Consider the following 20,903-nt stretch of genomic DNA (forward strand, 5'->3'; position numbering starts at 1 on the left):
CTGGCCTGTGGCCAGGGTAGACTCGAGAGAATCGAAGGATTCATCGTGAGGCCACAAGAGGACCAAGGGCTAAGCATCGTTGAGCACCGTGGAACACTCCGCGTCTTCAGAGGAAGACCACATTGTATATTCTAGTGTTTATACCTCCCCCGTGTAATTTATATATATTATTTATGGTGATGGTAATTATATATTTAAGTTTAAGAGCAGTTTTATCCCTTCCCCTTTAATTTACTTGCGTTACGGAGCACACCCCTTCAAAGCCACTACTAACTTGGGGCCGGATACCCATACTCTACTAACATCAGAGAAAGAACCCAGTTGCGACCCAAGAGGGCCGTAACAATCGACGACGACGACTACCACGAGGGGGTCGAGTGAATCTATCAACCTGGAGGACTGGATGGCCTTGGACCTCGAGGATATGTTTAATATCCTCGTGGCAGTCTATCAGTTCCCTTCACACCATGGGGCGGGAGATTAACTGTGCCAATGCTGGCATTATAACCGCGGATTTTTGGAGATCCGAACATGGGTGTCTGATGCTAGGTGGTGAGCTGCGTCATGAGAAGGGGCAGCACCGGCACGTGTACCAGTACAGGTGGGGTTAAAAGTGACAAAGTAACCCACAGAATCAACTAGATGTTTATGGATGAATAAGTCACCAGGACGTGTAGAATCAACATGACTGAGATCAAAATACTTTGTCCACTTCAAAATCAAAAAAAAGTCAAAATGTTTATTCAGGTAAAAGTACATACATAGAAGATGAGTTATAAACATAATGTTGGATTTATAGATAGAGCTATTACAGTACATGCAATACCTAAAGCCACTAATACCCACAGTGTTTCGGGCAAACGGTATGTTATGTTGAATTGTTCAATCTAGCGCGAGAAAATCATCAGGACATTACTTGGGGAACCTTTAACAAGTTACCGGCTTTCTGTCTTAGTAGAAACCTCTATACTCATCGAAACCACTAAAATCTGAACTATAATGCCAATCCTGACCTTTAACGCTTCCTAGAAGGTTGTAACAGCAACCCATGGGCACCACAACAGAAACAAATACCTATTTGATATTCCAAGAGTGCGCCTTAACCAAACTAGAAATGCTCTACAAATCAAAGAACCCAGAATGTGGGATGACCTTCCCAATCATGCCAAAGACTGTACCTCTCTCAACCAGTTTAAGAGAAAAACTAAGTACTGCCTAATAAATTCCATGTAATCTACCTTATCCCCATAAATGTCAACCCATGTCTTGCTATTTTCAAACAATATTCTTTGTTGACCTCGTTGTATAACAGCTGATTTCTGCCACGTTCCCACCCCCCATTTTTTTCCTTTTCAACTCTAACTTATGCTTTAATCTCAGTTAGTATTAAGTTTAGTTTAATTAATTTAATTAAGTTTAATTAGTCTAAAGTGTTTTTATATTACCTGAATAAACATTTGAATTGAATTTATAATGTGTTAGTGGACCCTCAGATATTCATATATGGTAAATTTAGAATGGGAACATTTGAGAACAAGTAGTACAGGAAATAATTATTCTTAGAGGATGAAAGGCCGATTAGTGATGAAATAGGATAATATATGCCACAAATAGAGGCGTATTACCACCAGCCATAAATAGAATAGTCGTATTTGGATGCTTGTTCCCTAATGGTGGATACAGCTGGTGTCTGCAACACTCCCACGATACAATGATTTATCTTATTACTGAATACAATACCTCAAGTATATTAAAAAAAACAAATATAAATGAATTAATATTTTATAAATCTAAATATCAAGTATATTAGGCACATGAACTGTGTGAGTATATGAGGACGTGTGTCTCAGTGTGTTGTTTTGAGTGGCGTCAGCTGGTGCTCTCCCTCACTCTCTCCCTCACACTCTCCCTCACACTCTCCCTCACACTCTCCCTCCTGCACCTGTGTACTACACCTCACCCAGTGTTACGTGGAAGGTCAGGTGTGTAGGAGACGGGTGTGGCTGGCACCAGTGTTGGCAGGTGTGTGAACGCTGCCCTCTGTAGTGGTGGAGGTTGGTAGTGTGGGCGGGTATTGGCTAGTGGTGGGCGGGTACTGGCTAGGATGGTCAGGTATTGGTTAGGGTGGGCGGGTACTGGCTAGGGTGGGCGGGTACTGGTTAGTGGTGGGCAGGTATTGGCTAGTGATGGGCGGGTATTGGTTAGTGGTGGGCGGGTACTGGCTAGGATGGGCGGGTATTGGTTAGTGGTGGGCGGGTACTGGCTAGGATGGGCGGGTACTGGTCAGGGTGGTTACTGTCCTGGCAGGTGGTTACTGGCTGGGATGGATGGTCACTGCCCTGACAGGTGGTTACTGACTTGGCAGATGGTTGCTGACCTGTGACTGGCCACTGCCCTGGCAGGTGGTTACTGGCCATTGTGCTTTTGGTAGATGAATGTGGGGAGGATTTTATCCATCAAAAAGGTAGAGTGATATGGTGGTGTGGATTAAGGTGGTGGTCACCGTGCTCGCAGCCCTACTCTCAAATTGCCGAAAATGACCAATCCGTGTTCAGTAACACATACTCTCCAATTAACACGCATTTTTATTTCACAGAAAGTTGAGCACCATGTTGGTGTGGCGACTCGGCACGTGCATCTTGGTGTGTGTGTTGGTGTGTGGGGAGGCAGGTGCCCACACACATCCACCTCCACAATGCCCAGAAGGAGAGGGAAGCTGACGGCGCGCGGAGCCCCCGGGATCACGGCCACTATGCTGATGGCCAGCATAACTCTGAATTTGATCACGAAGCCATTCTAGGTAGGCTGAAAGGCATTGACCTACATTTCTGTGATGTGAGATAATAGGTTCTGGTATTTTGATTTTGCTTTCAAGTAAAGGGACATTTTAAGCAGCAGGTATAGTAAAAATGAAGAGTGGGGATTGGTTGGATGCCTCAGGATCCCCAGAGGAAACGGTTAAATTCCCAGTTTACATTACTTTGTAGCATATTGTGGTTCTCTCGTTTAAGGCATGTGATTGGGAGTACAGTATCCAGTGTGCAGGTTCGAATCATCCTCATGGCTCCTACTGATTTTCTCATCGATATATCACATTAATGTGATTTCTTTGTGCATTTGAGGAGAGTGTTGGGGATTAGAACTCTTGTACCCCACCAGAGTGTATGCAAGTAATATGTGAAACCCTGAATGTCAACTGGATCTCTTAAGACCCCTAGTGGAGTCAGTTGAATCCCAGGTTACAATACTTTTGTAACATATTGTGGTTCAGTGATCATATATTTGTTAGCAAACACATCATTAATCCATATTTACCTTGAATTTACACAATGGCCACTATCTGTAGTCATCTTGATGAGGACAGGAAGCTGGCAGCTTGTCAAAGGTCCCCCCCCCCTTCCCCTTCTCATTTGTCCTGGTGATTTTTTCAAGCTGGATTTTAAAGTTCAACAGAGTTTTTAGCATTGTAACGGCTTTAGGCGGGTAGGCAGTTTTATGGGTTAATAACCCTGTGGGTGAAAAGCATCTCCTTGTTGAGTTTGAAATTGCTGCTTCCTTGTTTGTGTTACATCTGACCATTTGAAGAAGTCATTTGGATCAACATCCTCCAAATTGTTCAGTACTGTACTGTACTGTATTTATAAGTTTCAATGAGATCAACCTTATCATGTCTGGTTTGCAGTGTTGTTAGTGAGTTGTGGCCCTAAACATTTCCTGGTATTAGAATACGTATAAGAAATTAATGAGGAACATGAAAGTGCATGACCTTGAAGATATACAGCTCTAAATTTAATTAATTAGGGCATGAAAGCACTGTTAGCATAACTGCATTCATCAAGGTGGGCAACATTCACAAGCATTGTGATCCGGAGTTCTCTTCCAAGACCTGCCTACCTACCTGGAGAGGGTTCTGGGAGTTGTTCTACTCCCTGGGCCTGGCCTGAGGCCAGACTGGACTTGTGATAGTTTGGTCTAACAGGCTGTTGCTTGGAGAAGCGTATGCAGTGGGGTAGAGCTCAAAAGTAAGTGAAGCCTTACATAACAACATAAGAATTAAGGAAAATGCAGAAGGCCTGTTGGACCGTACGAGTCAGATCTATCTTACATCCATCCAAACTCATTCATATACATGGCTAGCCTACGCTTGAAACAATCAATTTTCCTATGTTTTTTTTTCCTATGCTATATAAAATGTATCAACACATTTTATACTTTAATCTCAATTAGTATTAAGTTTGTCTTTAGTGTTTTCCTGCCCGAAACGCTTTGCGTAATAGTGGCTTTAGGCATTGTATGTACAGTACTAGCTCTATCTATAAATTCATCAATATTTGTATCACACCCTGTATGTATGTACTTTACCTGAATAAACATTTGAAATTTGAATTTGATGTATAATAAGTTCCCAAGTAATTTAGTTTATAAATGACCCACCTGTGTTTTTCTATTGTATGTGTACCTCTGTTGCTCTCTCTAGTGGACTTATGTTCCAAGGTTGCTCGTGTGTATATGATCAGGGTAAGGTATATAGAATAGACCATAGCCCTGAAACACCAACAGTAGAGACAGTACCAGGGGTCCACAAACCCTAATACCAGATGCCGTGCCAATTCAAGCAGTGGATGGTAGCCTAGCATAATGACAGCGAGGACAAACTCGTTCAGTTTGTTCCCAAGTGTTTAAATAGAGCATGTGAGCAGGAGGCAGCCAACACCAGCAGCTGCAACACATCTTCCCAGCATGACGTGTCATCATTCATAATACAGAGAGAGGTAATTACTAATGCAATCACTGTACTTCGGGCAATGAGTAAGTGAGTACACTGTACTCACGCCTGCTTCATGGTCACTCAACATGGTAAAAATAAGGACAGAGGGTTGAGCACTGTCTCCATAATTAAGAAAGAGGTTTTAAGTTCCTTGAACCAGAAATCACAAACCGGCACAGTAATGTTGCCGTCCCTAGTGTGCCGTGTATTCCCAGGCAGGGCACTGTCTCAGGACAAATATGGTAGACATAAGCACCCATTGATAATGACTAAGTGAATCTTTTAGACGATTGTTGTTAATGAAATGATAATTTTAAGTGTTGTATTGTTTAATGCCAATAGACAAATTAGATTAAGAAAGGAGTGACAGTTGTAAGAGTACAGTAATTAAATGTGCTATCAAACAGAATTAAATCACATGTAGAAACAAATTGTAACTACACCACCAAACTTAGAAGGCAATTGATGCAAATCTAGGCAGAAAAAGATCTAGTACATCGAGTAATTATGGTGGTGTACTGCAGGTGAAGAACTTTAGTGAAATAAACCTAACATAATGGCTATGAAGGCTAAGGAAAGAAAAAAGGTGCAGAAAACTAACATACCGTACCAAAAGTTCGGGGAATTTTAGAAAAGAATACAACTGGAAAGAAAACCGATATGATAACTGTTACGGCCCTCTCGGGTCGCAACTGGGTTCTTACTCTGATGTCGTTAGAGGAAGGGTATCCGGCCCCAAGCCAGTAGTGGCTTTCAAGGGATGTGATCAGTAACGCAAGTAAACTAAAAGGGGAAGGGAAAGAAAGGCAAAAACTTAAGATTATAATTAATACCTTCACCAATAAATAATATATAAAAGTTACACAGGGGGAGGGGTATTAACACTGCACAGGGGAATTATTTACACTGTAGTCTTCTTCTGAAGAGCCTGGATCATCTTGGTGCCAAGTTCTCGGTGCTCTCGTGGCCTCTCGACGAATCCTTCAAAAGCCGAGTCTACCCCGGCCACAGGCCAGCCAAAACGCAGTTCCACTGGGGGCACCGCCGTGGAGGCCGTCAACCACAAGTCCAGCAAACTGCTGGCAGGTTCCGGATCAGCAACGCTGTTCAGGCCACTCCACGAGCGATACTAGGGTAGCGCCCTAGTCAGGAGCCTCTTGTGATACCACAGATCACTCTCCTGTCCACAATACCCCAGTGGTCAATCGTCTCCAGCAGTCGGTCCCGGGTACGACAATCCTTCAACTGCCACTTCACTGGCAGGGTAACACCACAGTGTTCCTCCGGGAGGCGACTCACAGCTGCTGCAGCAAAGCACAAGGTATGGGGACGGCTGCCTTGGGTAGACTGACTCAACTTCCATCACAGCAGTCCCAGGTCGACTCTGTAAACAGACACGTCATCAATAACAGGGACACACTAAAGCACCTCACTTACAGGCTCAGACACAAACGCCCGACGTATCCACTCCATAGATGGCGTTGTCGTCTGAGCACCACCTCACCAGAGGTCAGCAGCGGCGGTGTTGTGAGCTGCACAGGACTGGAAACTGGCCCTCGTAGCCAGTACGCCTCATCCTCACCAGGTGTCGTCGACCATTTGGAGGGGGTTTCGGGAGCCGACCCACAGATGGCGTGGTCGTCACTGCTCCAGGCTCGGACGCTGGATCCGGGTCCGTAACAATAACCTAGATAATAAGTCAATTCAATAAATTACTAATGATTCAAAAAGAAGGCTTAGAAGCTTTGCTTCTTATCATACTGTATTCATAATAAACAATCTTGAAGCTCGTCTAATCAGTAATACTGTACAAGGAAATTTGAAGACCATTCTAAAATAAGATACCGTACATAATTTTATTTTACACGAGTAAAAATATGGTTAAGGACCAATAGAAGGATAAAAGTTTTGTCTATGCATGATCCTTTGTGGGTCACTGTTGTTCTTCAGTAATTACTGATGCTTTTCCAACATGGTAGGAAGCACCAAGGATGCTGAGGAGTATGATCAGTTACCGGCTAGTGAGTCCAAACGCAGGTTGGAAATCCTTCTTTTGAAAATGGATCGCAACAATGACAAGCAAATAGAACGTAGGGAATTGCATTCTTGGATCCTGCGATCATTCAGGTACCGTACAGTTGTTCTGCAGTGTGCATGATTTGTCCAAACCTATTTACTGCTCTACATTTAAATCTATTAATCATTAGTTGCCATTTCCTACAGTATTCGTTGTCTGTTGCTTCTTGCTTATCACCTGTTGCCTCTTATGCATGTGACTGAGCATGTGATCCCAGTGGCTAGCTTTCAACATTACTGTACATTTCACAGGCTTTTTTTTTTTTTTTTTGCATAGAAACCTTTGGTTTGTCATTTCTCAACTCGAGGCATATGTTGCAATTTGAGATTTAATTGTAATTTCTCTGCATCCTTTTCTGCTTTTTACCCTTGTAGGTTTGTTTTTCATTGCACGAACATGGAAAATCATCATGATTTCCTGTCATTCCTCATTATAATAGTTTCCAAAAAAACTTTAATGGCCTGACACCACCAGAATTCAAGTTTCTAAGTTTGGTTTGATAACCAGTGTTGCCTTTCTTAAATATTGTACTGTACACCATTCTGTACTGGAGTGGCAAATTATGACCTCGTTCCCATTCAGCGTTTGTGCAGCTATTTGGTATTGAGCAGCTTTGGGTATTGCTCTGCTTGTTTTGTTTTTGGCTTTGGAAAAATTAGCATTACAGCATTTCTATATTATTCAAAACGAATCACATTTTTGTAACTATAATGGTTAACTATTGCCTACTCCTTTCACAAACATACAATGAGTCTTAATTGCAGAATGCTGTCTGAAGAGGAAAGTTCAGAGCGAATGGATGAGGTAGATGAAGATGAGGATGGCTTTGTCACATGGTCTGAGTACATTTCTGAAACTTATGGTATAACGGATCCCGATGACCAACAACTTCTTGAAAAAGAAGACCAAGCTGAAGAACAAAGAGTAAGTGTATAATATTTTAGCATTACAATAGTTGCCTATGATGAATTGGTGTCTAATGGTTTTAGACATCGTATTTGTATTTTTTCCTTGAGGGCTTGGCAGCCATTGTGCCTTTCTTTGGCATCTGTCCTCTGTATAGGTGGCTATTGTGAAATCTTTTCCCTTTTTTGCTATTCTTTGATAACTGATCAGTGTTTAGTACAATACTGTCGGCCTATATAATTCAGCCTTGTTGGAGCCGTTCTTGCTGGTGTTTGGGGGTGGATGTGCTTTTCATATATACTCAAAGCCATGTTTTGCAGTTGCTGCGAGAGGATCGACAACTCTTCAATGCAGCTGATAAGAATATTGATGGACGACTTGATGACAAGGAATTTTTAGCTTTCACCCATCCGGAAGAGCACCCAGACATGCTTCCTGTTGTTCTGCAGCAAACTCTTGATGAGAAGGACACCAACAATGATGGTGTTATTGATTTCCAAGAGTACATTGGTGATAGAGGTTAGTAAGAGCTGTGTAGATTATGGTCTCCAGGTGTTTAAGTTTGATGATAATTGTCCATTAAGCACAAAAGCTTATCCTTAAGAACTACTTTATCATCTGTTGGCTAAATTGGCAATTATTAATTATTGAACTTTTAACTTGTAATGTAAATACTGAGAGAGCTGTTGTGGTGTGTTACATGAGGTATTGAAGCTGTACAGAAAGTGGAGATTTAATTTAAGACAGATGTATGATGAATAAAATTTTATTTTTAACACTTTGCGCAGCCCGGCGTGTGCGCCCCAGCCCACCTCAAGGTCGGCCTGGCATATCCTGTGAGCATGCACCCACACTAAAATGTGTATACTCTTTCCAGTATTTTGACATCAATTTTTGTTCTATGTCATTCATTTTTGTATCAAATTGTTTGCAATAGAATTCTCTAAAGGGATATACTGTATGTATACAAGGTCAAAAACCCCGGCGTGTTCCCCCCCTTCCCCCAACATCAAACTTGAAAATCGCCCGAGCGTTACCTGTGAGCGCGCAACTGCACTAAAATGTATGTACTCTGTACAGTTTTCTGAGCTCAATTTTCGTGTTAGGTCCTTTGTTTTGGTATCAAATTGTTCGCAATAGAATTCAAGGGATATATGCATACAAAGTCTTAAAAAAACAAAAAAAAAAACAAAAAAAAACAGGCATACTACCCACAGCAAACCAGAAAATCTGCCGAGTGTTACCCGTGAGCGAGCATCCATCCGCACACCCACAACTACAGTACTCTTTTCAGTTTTCTCGCCTCAATTTTCCTGCTACATCATCCATTTTGTAATCAAACTGTTCCCAATCGAAAGCTGTGCATTTAAGAACAAGTGCAGTACCATAATAATAATAATAATAAACAATAAATTGAATTTTTACAAATATTTTAATTTTGGACGCTCATCACCATACAAGTATTTATAATCATTCCATTGTTCTGACCTCAATTCTCATGCTACATCATTCATTTGGTATAAAATTGTTCGCAATCTAAAGGCACTTATTTTAAAACTACTTAGTCCCATAAAAATTGAACAATAAATGGAATTTTAACATATTTCAATTTTGGACGCAACATGCGTCCCTGCCGGACTTTTGTCGAGTTATTTATGGACGCAGTTTCTGTCCCTGCTCACCGAAAGTGTTAAAACCATGGCCACGTTCTGTTGGGGGATACTGCCTGTCCTCAAGCGAGGCTCCTTCCATCCAACAGTCAACCCCAAAGATACATTCATCAATTTTAACACGTTCATTCAAAATAATAATCTCAAATTTAAATTTATATTACTCTATACTGTATATACATATTGTGCATGTTTAGGCCTTGGTTAGGTGTTTAGGTTTTGTTGGCAATTACATATACAGTATTTGTAGTACTTGGGTGAAACATTTAGTATTCAATTTGAACAGAGGTAAATAACAGTGAGGCACTGTTTGAAATGTTTGACCATCATAGGTAGAGTAGTGTGTAAAGTGTTTAGCATTCATAAATCTGGTTTGACGGCTGCTTGGAATCACTTTTGGTCTTTGTTGATGAAGACAGGCTGCACCACCAGTTATCAGCTCACTCACTCACTCACACTATCCCGCATATGTACGTCTGTACAGTGTGTGTGTGTGTGTGTGTGTGTGTAATTACCTAAGTGTAGTTACAGGATGAGCTACGCTCGTGGTGTCCCGTCTTCCCAGCACTCTTTGTCATATAACACTTTGAAACTACTGACGGTCTTGGCCTCCACCACCTTCTCACTTAACTTGTTCCAACCGTCTACCACTATTTGCGAAGGTGAATTTTCTTATATTTCTTCGGCATCTGTGTTTAGCTAGTTTAAATCTATGACCTCTTGTTCTTGAAGTTCCAGGTCTCGGGAAATCTTCCCTGTCGATTTTATCAATTCCTGTTAATATTTTGTACGTAGTGATCATATCGCCTCTTCCCTGTCGATTTTATCAATTCCTGTTAATATTTTGTACGTAGTGATCATATCGCCTCTTTTTCTTCTGTCTTCTAGTTTTGGCATATTTAATGCCTCTAACCTCTCCTCGTAGCTCTTGCCCTTCAGTTCTGGGAGTCACTTAGTAGCATGTCTTTGCACCTTTTCCAGTTTGTTGATGTGCTTCTTAAGATATGAGCACCACACAACCGCTGCATATTCTAGCTTTGGCCTAACAAAAGTCATGAACAATTTCTTTAGTATATCGCCATCCATGTATTTAAAAGCAATTCTGAAGTTAGAAAGTGTGGCATAAGCTCCTCGCTCAAAGTTCTTTATGTGGTCCTCAGGTGATAGTTTTCTATCTAGAACCACCCCTAGATCTCTTTCTTTATCAGAATTCTTTAAAGATTTCTCACATAATTTATAGGTTGAGTGGGGTCTATGTTCTCCCATTCCATATTCCATAACATGGCATTTATTCACATTAAATTCCATTTGTCAAGTGGTGGTCCATATACTTATTTTGTCCAGGTCTTCTTGAAGGGCATGACAATCATCTAAGTTTCTTATCCTCCCTATTATCTTAGCATCATCAGCAAACATGTTCATATAATTTCGTATACCAACTGGTAGATCATTTATGTAGACAATGAACATCACTGGTGCAAGAACTGAACCCTGTGATACTCCACTTGTGACATTTCTCCAGTCCTATACATTGCCTCTGATTACTGCCCTCATTTTTCTATCAGTCAGAAAATCTTTCATCCGTGTTAGCTTACCTGTCACCCCTCCAATATTTTCCAGTTTCCAGAACAACCTCTTATGTGGAACTCTGTCAAAAGCCTTTTTTGAGGTCCAGATAGATGCAATCAATCCAACCATCTCCTTCCTGTAAAATCTCTGTGGCTCGATCATAGAAACAGTAAATTCAATACACAGGATCTTCCACATCGAAAACCAGATCATGTGTGTGGGTGTGTGTGTTTATCTGTCCATGGTAACCAAAACTTGCCAAATACACAATGGTGGATTGAGAACTGAAACTTGTTGGCCATCATCACTGCAACATTTTCCTAGGATAAGAGTCAATGGTCATAAGCCTCTGGAGATTAAAGGTTAACTGACCAGAGGGTTGTCTGTCCTTTGCTCAGCTGTTTATTTTATTTGCATTTTTATAGAAGGTAGGGTAATGGGAATTAATGCAATAAGCAGAACCTGTTTCAATTGGCACACCATTAGTTGCCAACTAGTTAGTGCATAAGCACCAGACACAGGAGAAAATCCAAGAATTTAATTACAGTGGCACCGACTTACGATTGCCCCTACTTACGATAATTTTGAGTTACAATGTAAATTTCATCGAAAAATGCGACTCGACATCCGATGGTGTCGTTGACTTCCGATATTTGTTGGTACACGTTCGGGTCGACCGAGCGCATGGTTCCCAGTCACGCGGTCCGACCTGCCTACAGCTGCCCACTTAGTGACGATCGCGACTGTAAGAAATTCTGAGTTTGTGATGATTTTTTGTATTTTGAACATTAAAGTAATTATTATACAGTATATCACACCTGAGTCCCAGGAAAGTCAGTGGTAAGGCTCAACATACGAGATCCCATGTAAGAATGACCATAGAGCAGAAACAAGAGATCATTCGTAAATATGAAGATGGTGTGTGGGTTGTTGAACTGGATAGGCAGTACAACAAATCTGTCAACGATATCCACCATACTGGCTAAGAAAAAGAACATTATGGGTGCTAAAGTGATGCATCATTACAGACAAATGTTAAAACGAAGGGAAAAACAAATGTCTCTTGACAAAATTGTAGCGAGACAAACAAGCACTGAACCACAACCAGGTCCTAGTGGTATTCAGGCAAAACCTAGGAGAGAGTACCCCAGAGGAAACATCACTGCCTGATGTAATAATGGAAGGGGACTCTCCTTCCAAAGAGTAACAACTCTCTTCCTCCCCCCCTCATCACCATCTTCCATACGCCATCAAGAGCCCTCCATAAAGGTAAGATAAACTTCGGTACTGTATTGTAGTTAGAAAAAACATTGCATTCAGTATAAAATGTATTTGTATGTTAATATTTTGGAGGGTGGGGAATGGATTAATTCAATTCCCTTTATTTCTTATGGGAAAAATCGCTTCGACTTACGATCCGTCTCCGGGAACGGATTAGCATCGTAAGTTGAGACCCCATTGTATAGATTATTAGTTGGATGAAAAATATAATTGCATTTATTGAGCAGTAAGATAATATACAACACGTATATAGTACAGTACTGTACTATATTGTTACTGATATAATTACCTCTCAAGTTTCCAATGGCATTTTTATTGAAATATCTATGCAAAACTGCTGTAGTGTTGGCCTGCATAATTTCTTAGGTCTCATTCAGAAACTGCCATAGGTGTGTGATCTGTCAGTACTGTCATAGGATCACTGGAAAGTTGGTAGAAACGTTTTTTGGACTAATGTCTCGGGGACAGTGGTGTTCCTACTGGACCTTAGGTGCTTGGGAGTACATGAAGACTGAGCTGCAAGATAAAGTAATTCATCCAGAATTACTTTTTGCTCCTCATCTATTTCCAAGTACAGTACAAACTTCTTGAAGCTTCAATAGTGTCACGAACAATGGCAGCTGAAGGTAGATTTTGACAATGCCTAACATCTACTCAAGACCACAAGTCTTCTTTGAACAAGCCACATTCAGGTGGCAACACCATCCCTGACCTCTTAAAACCATCCTTACATACTCAAGACACTAGTGACAGTGAGACCTCTTCTAGGTCAACTTTCCTGCCACTGTTACACCAGTAGGTAGCTTTAGGTTTATGTAACTTTAGTTTCATAATTAAGTGGGGGTTCCATTTTTCTCCCTTCAGTGGTGCAACTTTGCCCTTCTCACACTTATCCACTTGCATTAGTCACAAGCTGGGAAATCGTCTCTCTCTGGTTTAATTTGCTTTCATGTTGCTTCATGGTAGGTCCATGTCAACAATTTCCTCCAGTCTACACTTTTTATGCTGTGTAAAAAGACTTCATTTTTTTTTTTTTTTATAAGAGGCTATTTTTGGGAACAGTAGAATGGAAGCTCGTAAAATGTTATGATTGTGAAGCTCCTTTCCGAACAATTTTCTGTTGCTGTGCCTTCCCTTCCTTCCTTCCCAACTTCTTTCTCCCAATGCTTTTGTATGTCCCTCAAGAGTCAGGGTGTGTGCAGGGGTAGTACAAGTAGTCAGAGACAGGGTCATGTTAGTGATGCCACTTGGTTGTGGCTTGGTCAAAGCAGGCTTATGTTTTTAGGTTGGTAAGAGTGTGCCATATAATTCCTGCAGTTTGTGATGTTAGTGTAGTTGTGACATGTTTATGCTTGTGATTTGACATTCAGAATAAAGCAAGTTTGACTGGATTGAGCATTTCCAGCAACTCCCAAACACGTTAAAATGGCCATTGTCCTTGGGGCATTGGTGTCTGAATACTTTACTGACCATCCAATGTTCCAATGACAGTGCAGTCAGGTCACATATCTGGAAGCAGCAGATAAACTTGTTCAGAAAAAATGCTTTTGTCAAGTTGAAACATTTTGTTGGATGTGAAAGGAAATTATAAGAGGGGTCAATTTCCAGAATCTGAAGATGAGGACGATGGGATATCCAACCGTGAATTTGTAAGAAAACATAAACCCAAATTTAAGGAACTGGATATAAATAAATCTGGGCTTTTAGAGAAGGAAGAAGTAGGGTCATTGGCATACTCCATCAAGTAAGCATTTAACAAAAGTTTACATAGCTTGTGTGCCACAAGATGAAGTTGAATGCTTAAGCAATAATGGTCAAGTAAAGATTTTTAAATGCTTTTCAGGAATTACTCGGTTATTTATGTGGGCACTGTTGAAATAATGCGTTGTTATCTGGTATTCTTTAAATGCATGGGGTCTGAGTGGTGGTTATTGGTTATTGTGTTCTGTTGGGTGGTAGTGGTGAACTCTGTAGCAGGTGGTGGTGGGATTGTTCATCAAGGAGCAGTTGGATGTGAAGTGTAAATATATATTACTGGCCAGGAATGGTTAGATTTAACAGGTTATCGGGAACAAAACACTTCCCTTATTGTTGACGAAGATTGTGGTGATGATGGAGCTGTTTACATCCCATAACACTACATCTAGAGGGAAAATAGAGGAGCTTCAAGTGAGCTCCACGTGAAACTTTTGTTTACATAAAATTTAATGGTGTCTGCCTCCTCCCCGGCAAGGAGAAGGAGAAGAGAAGCTGGCGAGAAGCCCCTCTTGCTGGTTCCTATACTGTCCTTTTATTAACAATGGGAGGTAGACTTTAGTTTGTTAGTAATTATATTAGTCAGTCATAGAGTACATTTTTATTGATTCTAATGTTAGACTGGTGTTTTAAGCGATTCACATTATTATTAGCGGGTGAATTTAATGGTGACATATGGCAATGATTTTCCCATTTTCTTCCACAAATTTTCTTAAGAAAATTCCACTGCTATCTCGTTATCTTTAGATGAATTTGTTAGTAAATGGTCCCGTTTTTCCTACAAAAATTGTAAAATAATTTTGATGAACCGAAACATCTTCGTTTCTTCACTTTCTGATGTGTGATTTGGTCATATCTTCAGTCACATTATTATACATATCTCCTCGTCTGTGAAAGGAGAAAACCCCAGAGGAGGAACAAAACCCTCAGATAACTGAGTTGGTATGGGAATCACAAAAAAAAGGTTAGAAAACATAACTAAGCCAAAGCCAAGGCGATTAAAAGCACTGTACTGGAATCACACGATGTGGCTGACAAACACATTAGTGTGAAGCTTAAATAAAATTTATATTTTATTTTAATAATGATAATTCCATTGAAGAAAACACTTTCATGGAAAAGGATGTTCCAAGAATGGCAAAACCACTTACATTTTCTAAAAAATTTGAGTCCAGGCCCAGCAAGGGTACTTGTGTTGACAACAACAAACTGGGTTTGGAAGTCTCACTGGCAGGAGACCCACTGTGACCCATGTTGCTGCCTATTAGTGATCATGGTAGTTTGGCACAAAGGTTGTGTCTCTAAAAATTGGTTGCTTGTTTTCCAATTGTTTTGCTTGTATCTACTAGCATTGTATGTCTTAGGTCATATTCTAACTTTCGATGTACTGTACTGTAATTCGCTTTGTTATAGGTGATTTTAACCACCCTTGCTTCCATTGCCCCTGAGAGAACACTGGTTCTGGTCCTATGTTCAGTAGACTTTTTATAGTCGGCAAGAGGCCTGACTGTTACTAGCGGCTCCAATGAATCATTGCCTCGGCTAAGGGAAGCCACTGTTAGAGTCCAGCATATAGTGTGTTTTAACTTTTTTTCCATGTTTCTCTTTTTCTTCCCATTTTACTTTCTAGTATTTTTAAAATCCATAATTTATATTTTTTGTTTATTGAATAAATACTCAAGGATGTGGTCTATCATTTGAATTCAGAAAAGCAAAATAATTGGTAATAATTTGCAATAAATGGCCAAATACAAATAGAACTGGAATTATTGGAGTGCCAATTCATGCCTGGAACAAAGGTGGATGTCTTCAAGAGGCCCTTAGACAGGTTCTTGTAAAAAGTGCTGGACCAACCAGGCTGTAGTGGGTATGTGGGCCTGCGGGCCGCTCCGAGCAACAGCCTGTTAGACCAAGGTACAGTATTACAAGTTGAGCCTGGCCCCAGGCTGGGCTTGGGGAGTAGAAGAACTATGGAAACTCTCTCCAGGTATGTCTTGTGAGTTTTAAGACCATCCACAATATTGTTTGGATCACGAGATTTACTGGCATAAAAAACAAAGGCAACCTTTCTTGATTACTGTAATGTGATGAAACTACATCTAGTTATAAATGTTGCTTTTATCACTCCAATCATATTAATTCATCAGTGCAATCATATTAATTCATCGGTGCGATATAGTTTTTAGTGTTTCCTTTTCTTGCCTCGAGGAATTTTGTTTCCTAATGACGTAACTATTTTTTGTGTAGATGCTTTCTTTCCCAATTTTCTTCTTTCTACTTGCACAGATTATCTGGACGTAGGGCATTACACAACTTTACATAAGCCATCACGTACACACAACTCCAGCATCATGCTGTCTGAATTAAGTGTTCCTACTTTTCAAAACTATGGCTGTAGAAAATCTAAATAAAAAAACTCTTTACATATGCCAAAGCTCAGAAAAGCAAATAATAAGTCATTTGAATATCCTTATGAATCCATCAAGCTCATTACTGTATAATAAGGTTGCAAACCTCTACTGTAATTAGATTTGTTTTTAATACAGTACACAATTTTTTTTTAGTTTACATGCATATTCTACTAACTCGGAGTTCTCAAAGTGTAACTTAAATTGAAATGAGAAAAATCTCATTGAACTGTGAGAACATGATTGTTGGAAGCAGTTTAATAGTAAAAGCAGCTTCAGTTATGCAAAGCACACTTGTGATGTGTGAATGTGATCACTGAAGCTCGAGGGGCATTCCCACCAAGATGTTCTGCTTGTGTTACAATTACCACCTGTGTATTAGAACTACTAGAGGCTCTCCTCACTGTTGGTCCTCTTCTGCACCCTCGCACGCAAGTGTTCGTGTGTGCGAGATAGACGTGCATGTTTGCAACAATTGGAATTTTATTGACTAAAACTAAATGTAAAGATACCAACTATGGGAAAATTGTTGATTAAATTTTAGTGAAAGGTATTTACAGTAAAACCAGAAGTACAAAATATTTTGGTAAAGTGTAAAGCTAATTAAATGGCCAGAATTATAATGAGATGTCATTATGGGAAAATATTAATAATTGCTGAAATATTCAGTTGATTAAATTGTTTCGTAACATGACTAATTACATGTAAACTGTCATTGGTAATAATTGCATGGGGGTATGGAAGAAGTTGATAGTATGCACAAATACTGTATGGTAAATTGTCAAATTAGAAATTATATTCAAGATGACTTTGTGTAAGAGCTATATATAAGAGAGTTTTAATAAATTAAATTAGAGCAATGAGGAAATATAGGTGGTAGTAATAATTATATTAGAAACTATTTAAAAAATGGAATTAATAGCATGTAGAACAATGCATGTATGTAAAGTTAGGACTTCTTGTTCACTTTGTTTGTGGGTAAATATGTGATAATGGGTTTGAACTTTAGCTTAGATAATCTAAAAAGATTGAGGTGAACAGTAAAGTGGTGGTACAGCCTACATATATAAGGAGATACACACGATTAAATTGTGCATATAAACATATATACATAACTTGTATTGCACAAATATGTTAAGAGGTCTGGTATTAATTTGTAGGGTTCCTGACATAGAAATGTTGATACTGCAAGCTTACACGTGTCTAAATTCTTGCTTTGGGAAAAGGCATCCGTTTCTGGTGACTTGTGTGTCTTAGCACTGTGCATGCGTGGTGACTTGCTAGGGCAGCATGGGTGTAAGGTGTTACAATGTAATGATGGTTATCACGCCAGGTTTGTATCTTGTTTGAGCATCCCTGTTATAGGGCTTTGTGTGTGTGGATCATAAAACTGGTGGTGGTCGACAGGGAAGGAGCAAGATCGTGAGTGGCTGCTGACCGAGAAGGACAAGTTCGACCATGAGCACGACAAGGATGGTAATGGCATCTTGGACCGCAATGAAATCCTGGCGTGGGTCGTCCCAACAAACGAGTAGGCCTCTTATATGTTGCAATTTTCTTTTGATAATTTATATTTTTGCATTCACATCTTGTTAATTTTTACAGCTTCATTTGCAGGCGATGAGTCACAATAACGTGGCTGAAGTATGTTGACCAGACCACACACTAGAAGTTGAAGGGACGACGACGTTTCGGTCCGTCCTGGACCATTCTCAAGTCGACGACGAAACGTCGTCGTCCCTTCAACTTCTAGTGTGTGTGGTCTGGTCTACAGCTTCATTATTTCTTCAGTCATTGTTTGCTAATAATTCACTTAAGCTATATGTTTCATAGTCCAAGAGCTTTCATTAGATACTAATACGTAAAAGAAAAAAAGTTTTTTATTGCTAGCAATACCTATTCGACATTTGATTAATGTTGAGTTTAACAAATGGTCAAGTAAAGATGTTCGGAATTACACAAAGCATTTTGATTCCATATTATTTACACTGTTCTTTTAATAGGCACTTACAAATTTAATGTTAAAATTTTGATAAATGCTGAGTAATGTGTCGGGGTGGTTTCATATTGATGATCCATATAGGGAACATTCACCTACAAGAAATAATCCGTGAAAGGCCTGGAAGTATATATAACCCCAACATTAACACCAGAAGTTGGCAAATATAAGAAAGACATTTAAAAATGTAAACAGGGAGGCTTTTAAGTCTATATACACTGTATTTATTTGAGGCTGTTACTAGAGTTTGCAGCACTCGCTTGGAATCCGCACCTTGTTAAGCATAAAAAGAAACAAATGTACAGAGACTTGTATAATAATAATGCATTGTCAAGGGACAGGCAGCCTGTGTGTGTGTGTTATACTGTATGTATATATGCGCGCACACACACACACACACACACACGTTAGGCTTATATACATCATCTTTTGCAATATTATGCAATGAATAAAATTCAGAAGTTTATCAATATGTTTTATAAATTTGTCTTACCACTCTTGCAGGCAGCAATAATGAACTGAGAAATTTGGGGTGATAACTCAAGTGGTAGTAATCTGTTGTTTAATTTTGGGAGATGATTTGTCTTTCTGAAGGGCATCTATATGAAGACTTATTGATTATTGTCTTTGATTGGTGTTTTTAACACTACAAATTAGTTACAGGTTGAACAGGTGCTAAATCAACTTGTCTGTTACCAGGGACATAGCTGAAGATGAGGTGGATCATCTATTTGGCGCTGCAGATGATGATGGAGATGACTTGTTGTCATTCCTGGAGATCCTCGATCACCATGACGTGTTTGTAGGATCCGAGGCAACAGACTATGGTGACCACCTTCATAATCTAGATCGCTTTGAGGACGAGTTGTGAGAAAATTGGTAATTTTTTTGATATGTTAGCTATTGTGAGGAGGGAAGATAAAGGCACTTACAAGATATAGCATAGATGTTAAGGTCTGAACTGTCTTCAACTGGTGCACCGAGTTACTGTAGTAAGACTCTAAATATCAAGAAGCCCAAAAAAACACCAACACTAAACAATTGCCTTGGTGTTGAGAATGGTGGAGGCAGTGTTAGTGTTTATTTTCCTTTGTATTAGGGTGTTTTTTTTTTTTTTAAGCCATAAAGGCAGGAGGCAATATACAGAAGGTCTTGTGACTGGTGTAGTTTGGTCATCACTCACTACCTCAAGAGACTGGCAACCTTCCTTCAACATATTGGTTGCTGATGGTTGTTATGAAACTGTCCTTCTGTATTTTCCCGGTGTCTTTCAGGTTGTCTCTGAATAGAGTAATGAAAGTTAAGATTTGATAATTACCATTGCAAAAGGCAGCTCTAGTTAAACCAAATCATTAGGTGCTTATTTAAATATTTGCAAGAAAGTGATCATAAACTTGTTCAGAGTGAGAATCTGTTAAACTAACATCCTTAATCATGAAATGTTTTGATGTTGCAGAGATGTGATTCACATTATATTGTTTGCTTCCAAAGCATATAGTGAACATTACTAGTGTTGCTAGTGAATATGCATTAAATGAATGAATTGGAAGCTGTGAAAGTTTGTTATTTTGCCACAATATTTGTCACTACTGTATTTGTCTTCCTTTCTTGCCAAGATACATTCATCTACAGCTTTATTCCTACATCAGTTTTGTTTTATATTGTGTATTAAAGTGGATAGCTATAGGTGAATGTACAATATTTGCTTTAATGAATAAATAAGAACCTACATTTTTGGAACAATGGGAGGTCTTGTATAAATGTGCATATCTTTAATTAAGAGTAGATTACTAGAAATAAATTTAGAAGTACAAGTGTCCAGATATGTTGTTGCAGCTTCACTCTTTGTGTATGTAGTAATGAGAAGGTGAAATATGCAATTAGAAGTACAAGAGAGGTAGATATAAAACTATGTTGACATCATTGATTTTTTAAATGTACGTGACAAGAGGCCAAAGTGTTTTGGGTCGTCTTTATTTAAATTTTGCTATTTATTCTTTTATATGCATATTTAATTATGTAAAAGTATATAATATCAACACAATTACAGAAAACTAACTTATTTCCTATCTTGTCTTGTGTGTATGTGTTCGGTTACTGTACAGTGTTTTGAATTTGCCCTTATCAGTTACCAAAGACATTTATATAAACGACACATTATATGAGCTGTATGTAACTGGCTGTATGTGCTGCACGAGTCTTTCTTTTCCTACACTTCTCTCAATAAAATAATATTAAAGCATAAAATTCTGATATTAGCAGATTTATTATGTATTCTGTAATAAAGGTCCTTTACATGTACCCTTCATAGGGCATTATTAAGTGATGGAATTTGAAACACTTTATACTGTAAAGCAAGTATGATGTACAGCCAGGTGTAATTTGACTGTTTACCCCTAAGTGCCATGTGTCTAATAAATGTACATGATTTTTGTGGAGTCTTACTTACGGCAACATTTGGGAACGAGTA

The 20,903-nt window shown here is 39.4% G+C and overlaps 1 protein-coding gene across 1 annotated transcript; it reads left to right on the forward strand.

Annotated features, from left to right (window-relative positions):
• Positions 1 to 1,849: 1,849 nt before the first annotated feature.
• Positions 1,850 to 20,865, forward strand: LOC123771115 (reticulocalbin-2). The gene is given in 8 exon segments (XM_045763465.2): positions 1,850 to 2,022; positions 2,597 to 2,684; positions 2,686 to 2,800; positions 6,748 to 6,895; positions 7,610 to 7,769; positions 8,072 to 8,270; positions 13,880 to 14,015; positions 19,133 to 20,865. Coding segments are annotated over 7 exon segments (1,005 nt in total). The 5' UTR covers positions 1,850 to 2,022; positions 2,597 to 2,609; the 3' UTR covers positions 19,305 to 20,865.
• The last annotated feature ends 38 nt before the right edge of the window (positions 20,866 to 20,903 follow it).

The sequence above is a fragment of the Procambarus clarkii genome, chromosome 65 (assembly GCF_040958095.1).
Source record: "Procambarus clarkii isolate CNS0578487 chromosome 65, FALCON_Pclarkii_2.0, whole genome shotgun sequence".
In the NCBI taxonomy this organism is placed as follows: Eukaryota; Metazoa; Arthropoda; class Malacostraca; order Decapoda; family Cambaridae; genus Procambarus; species Procambarus clarkii.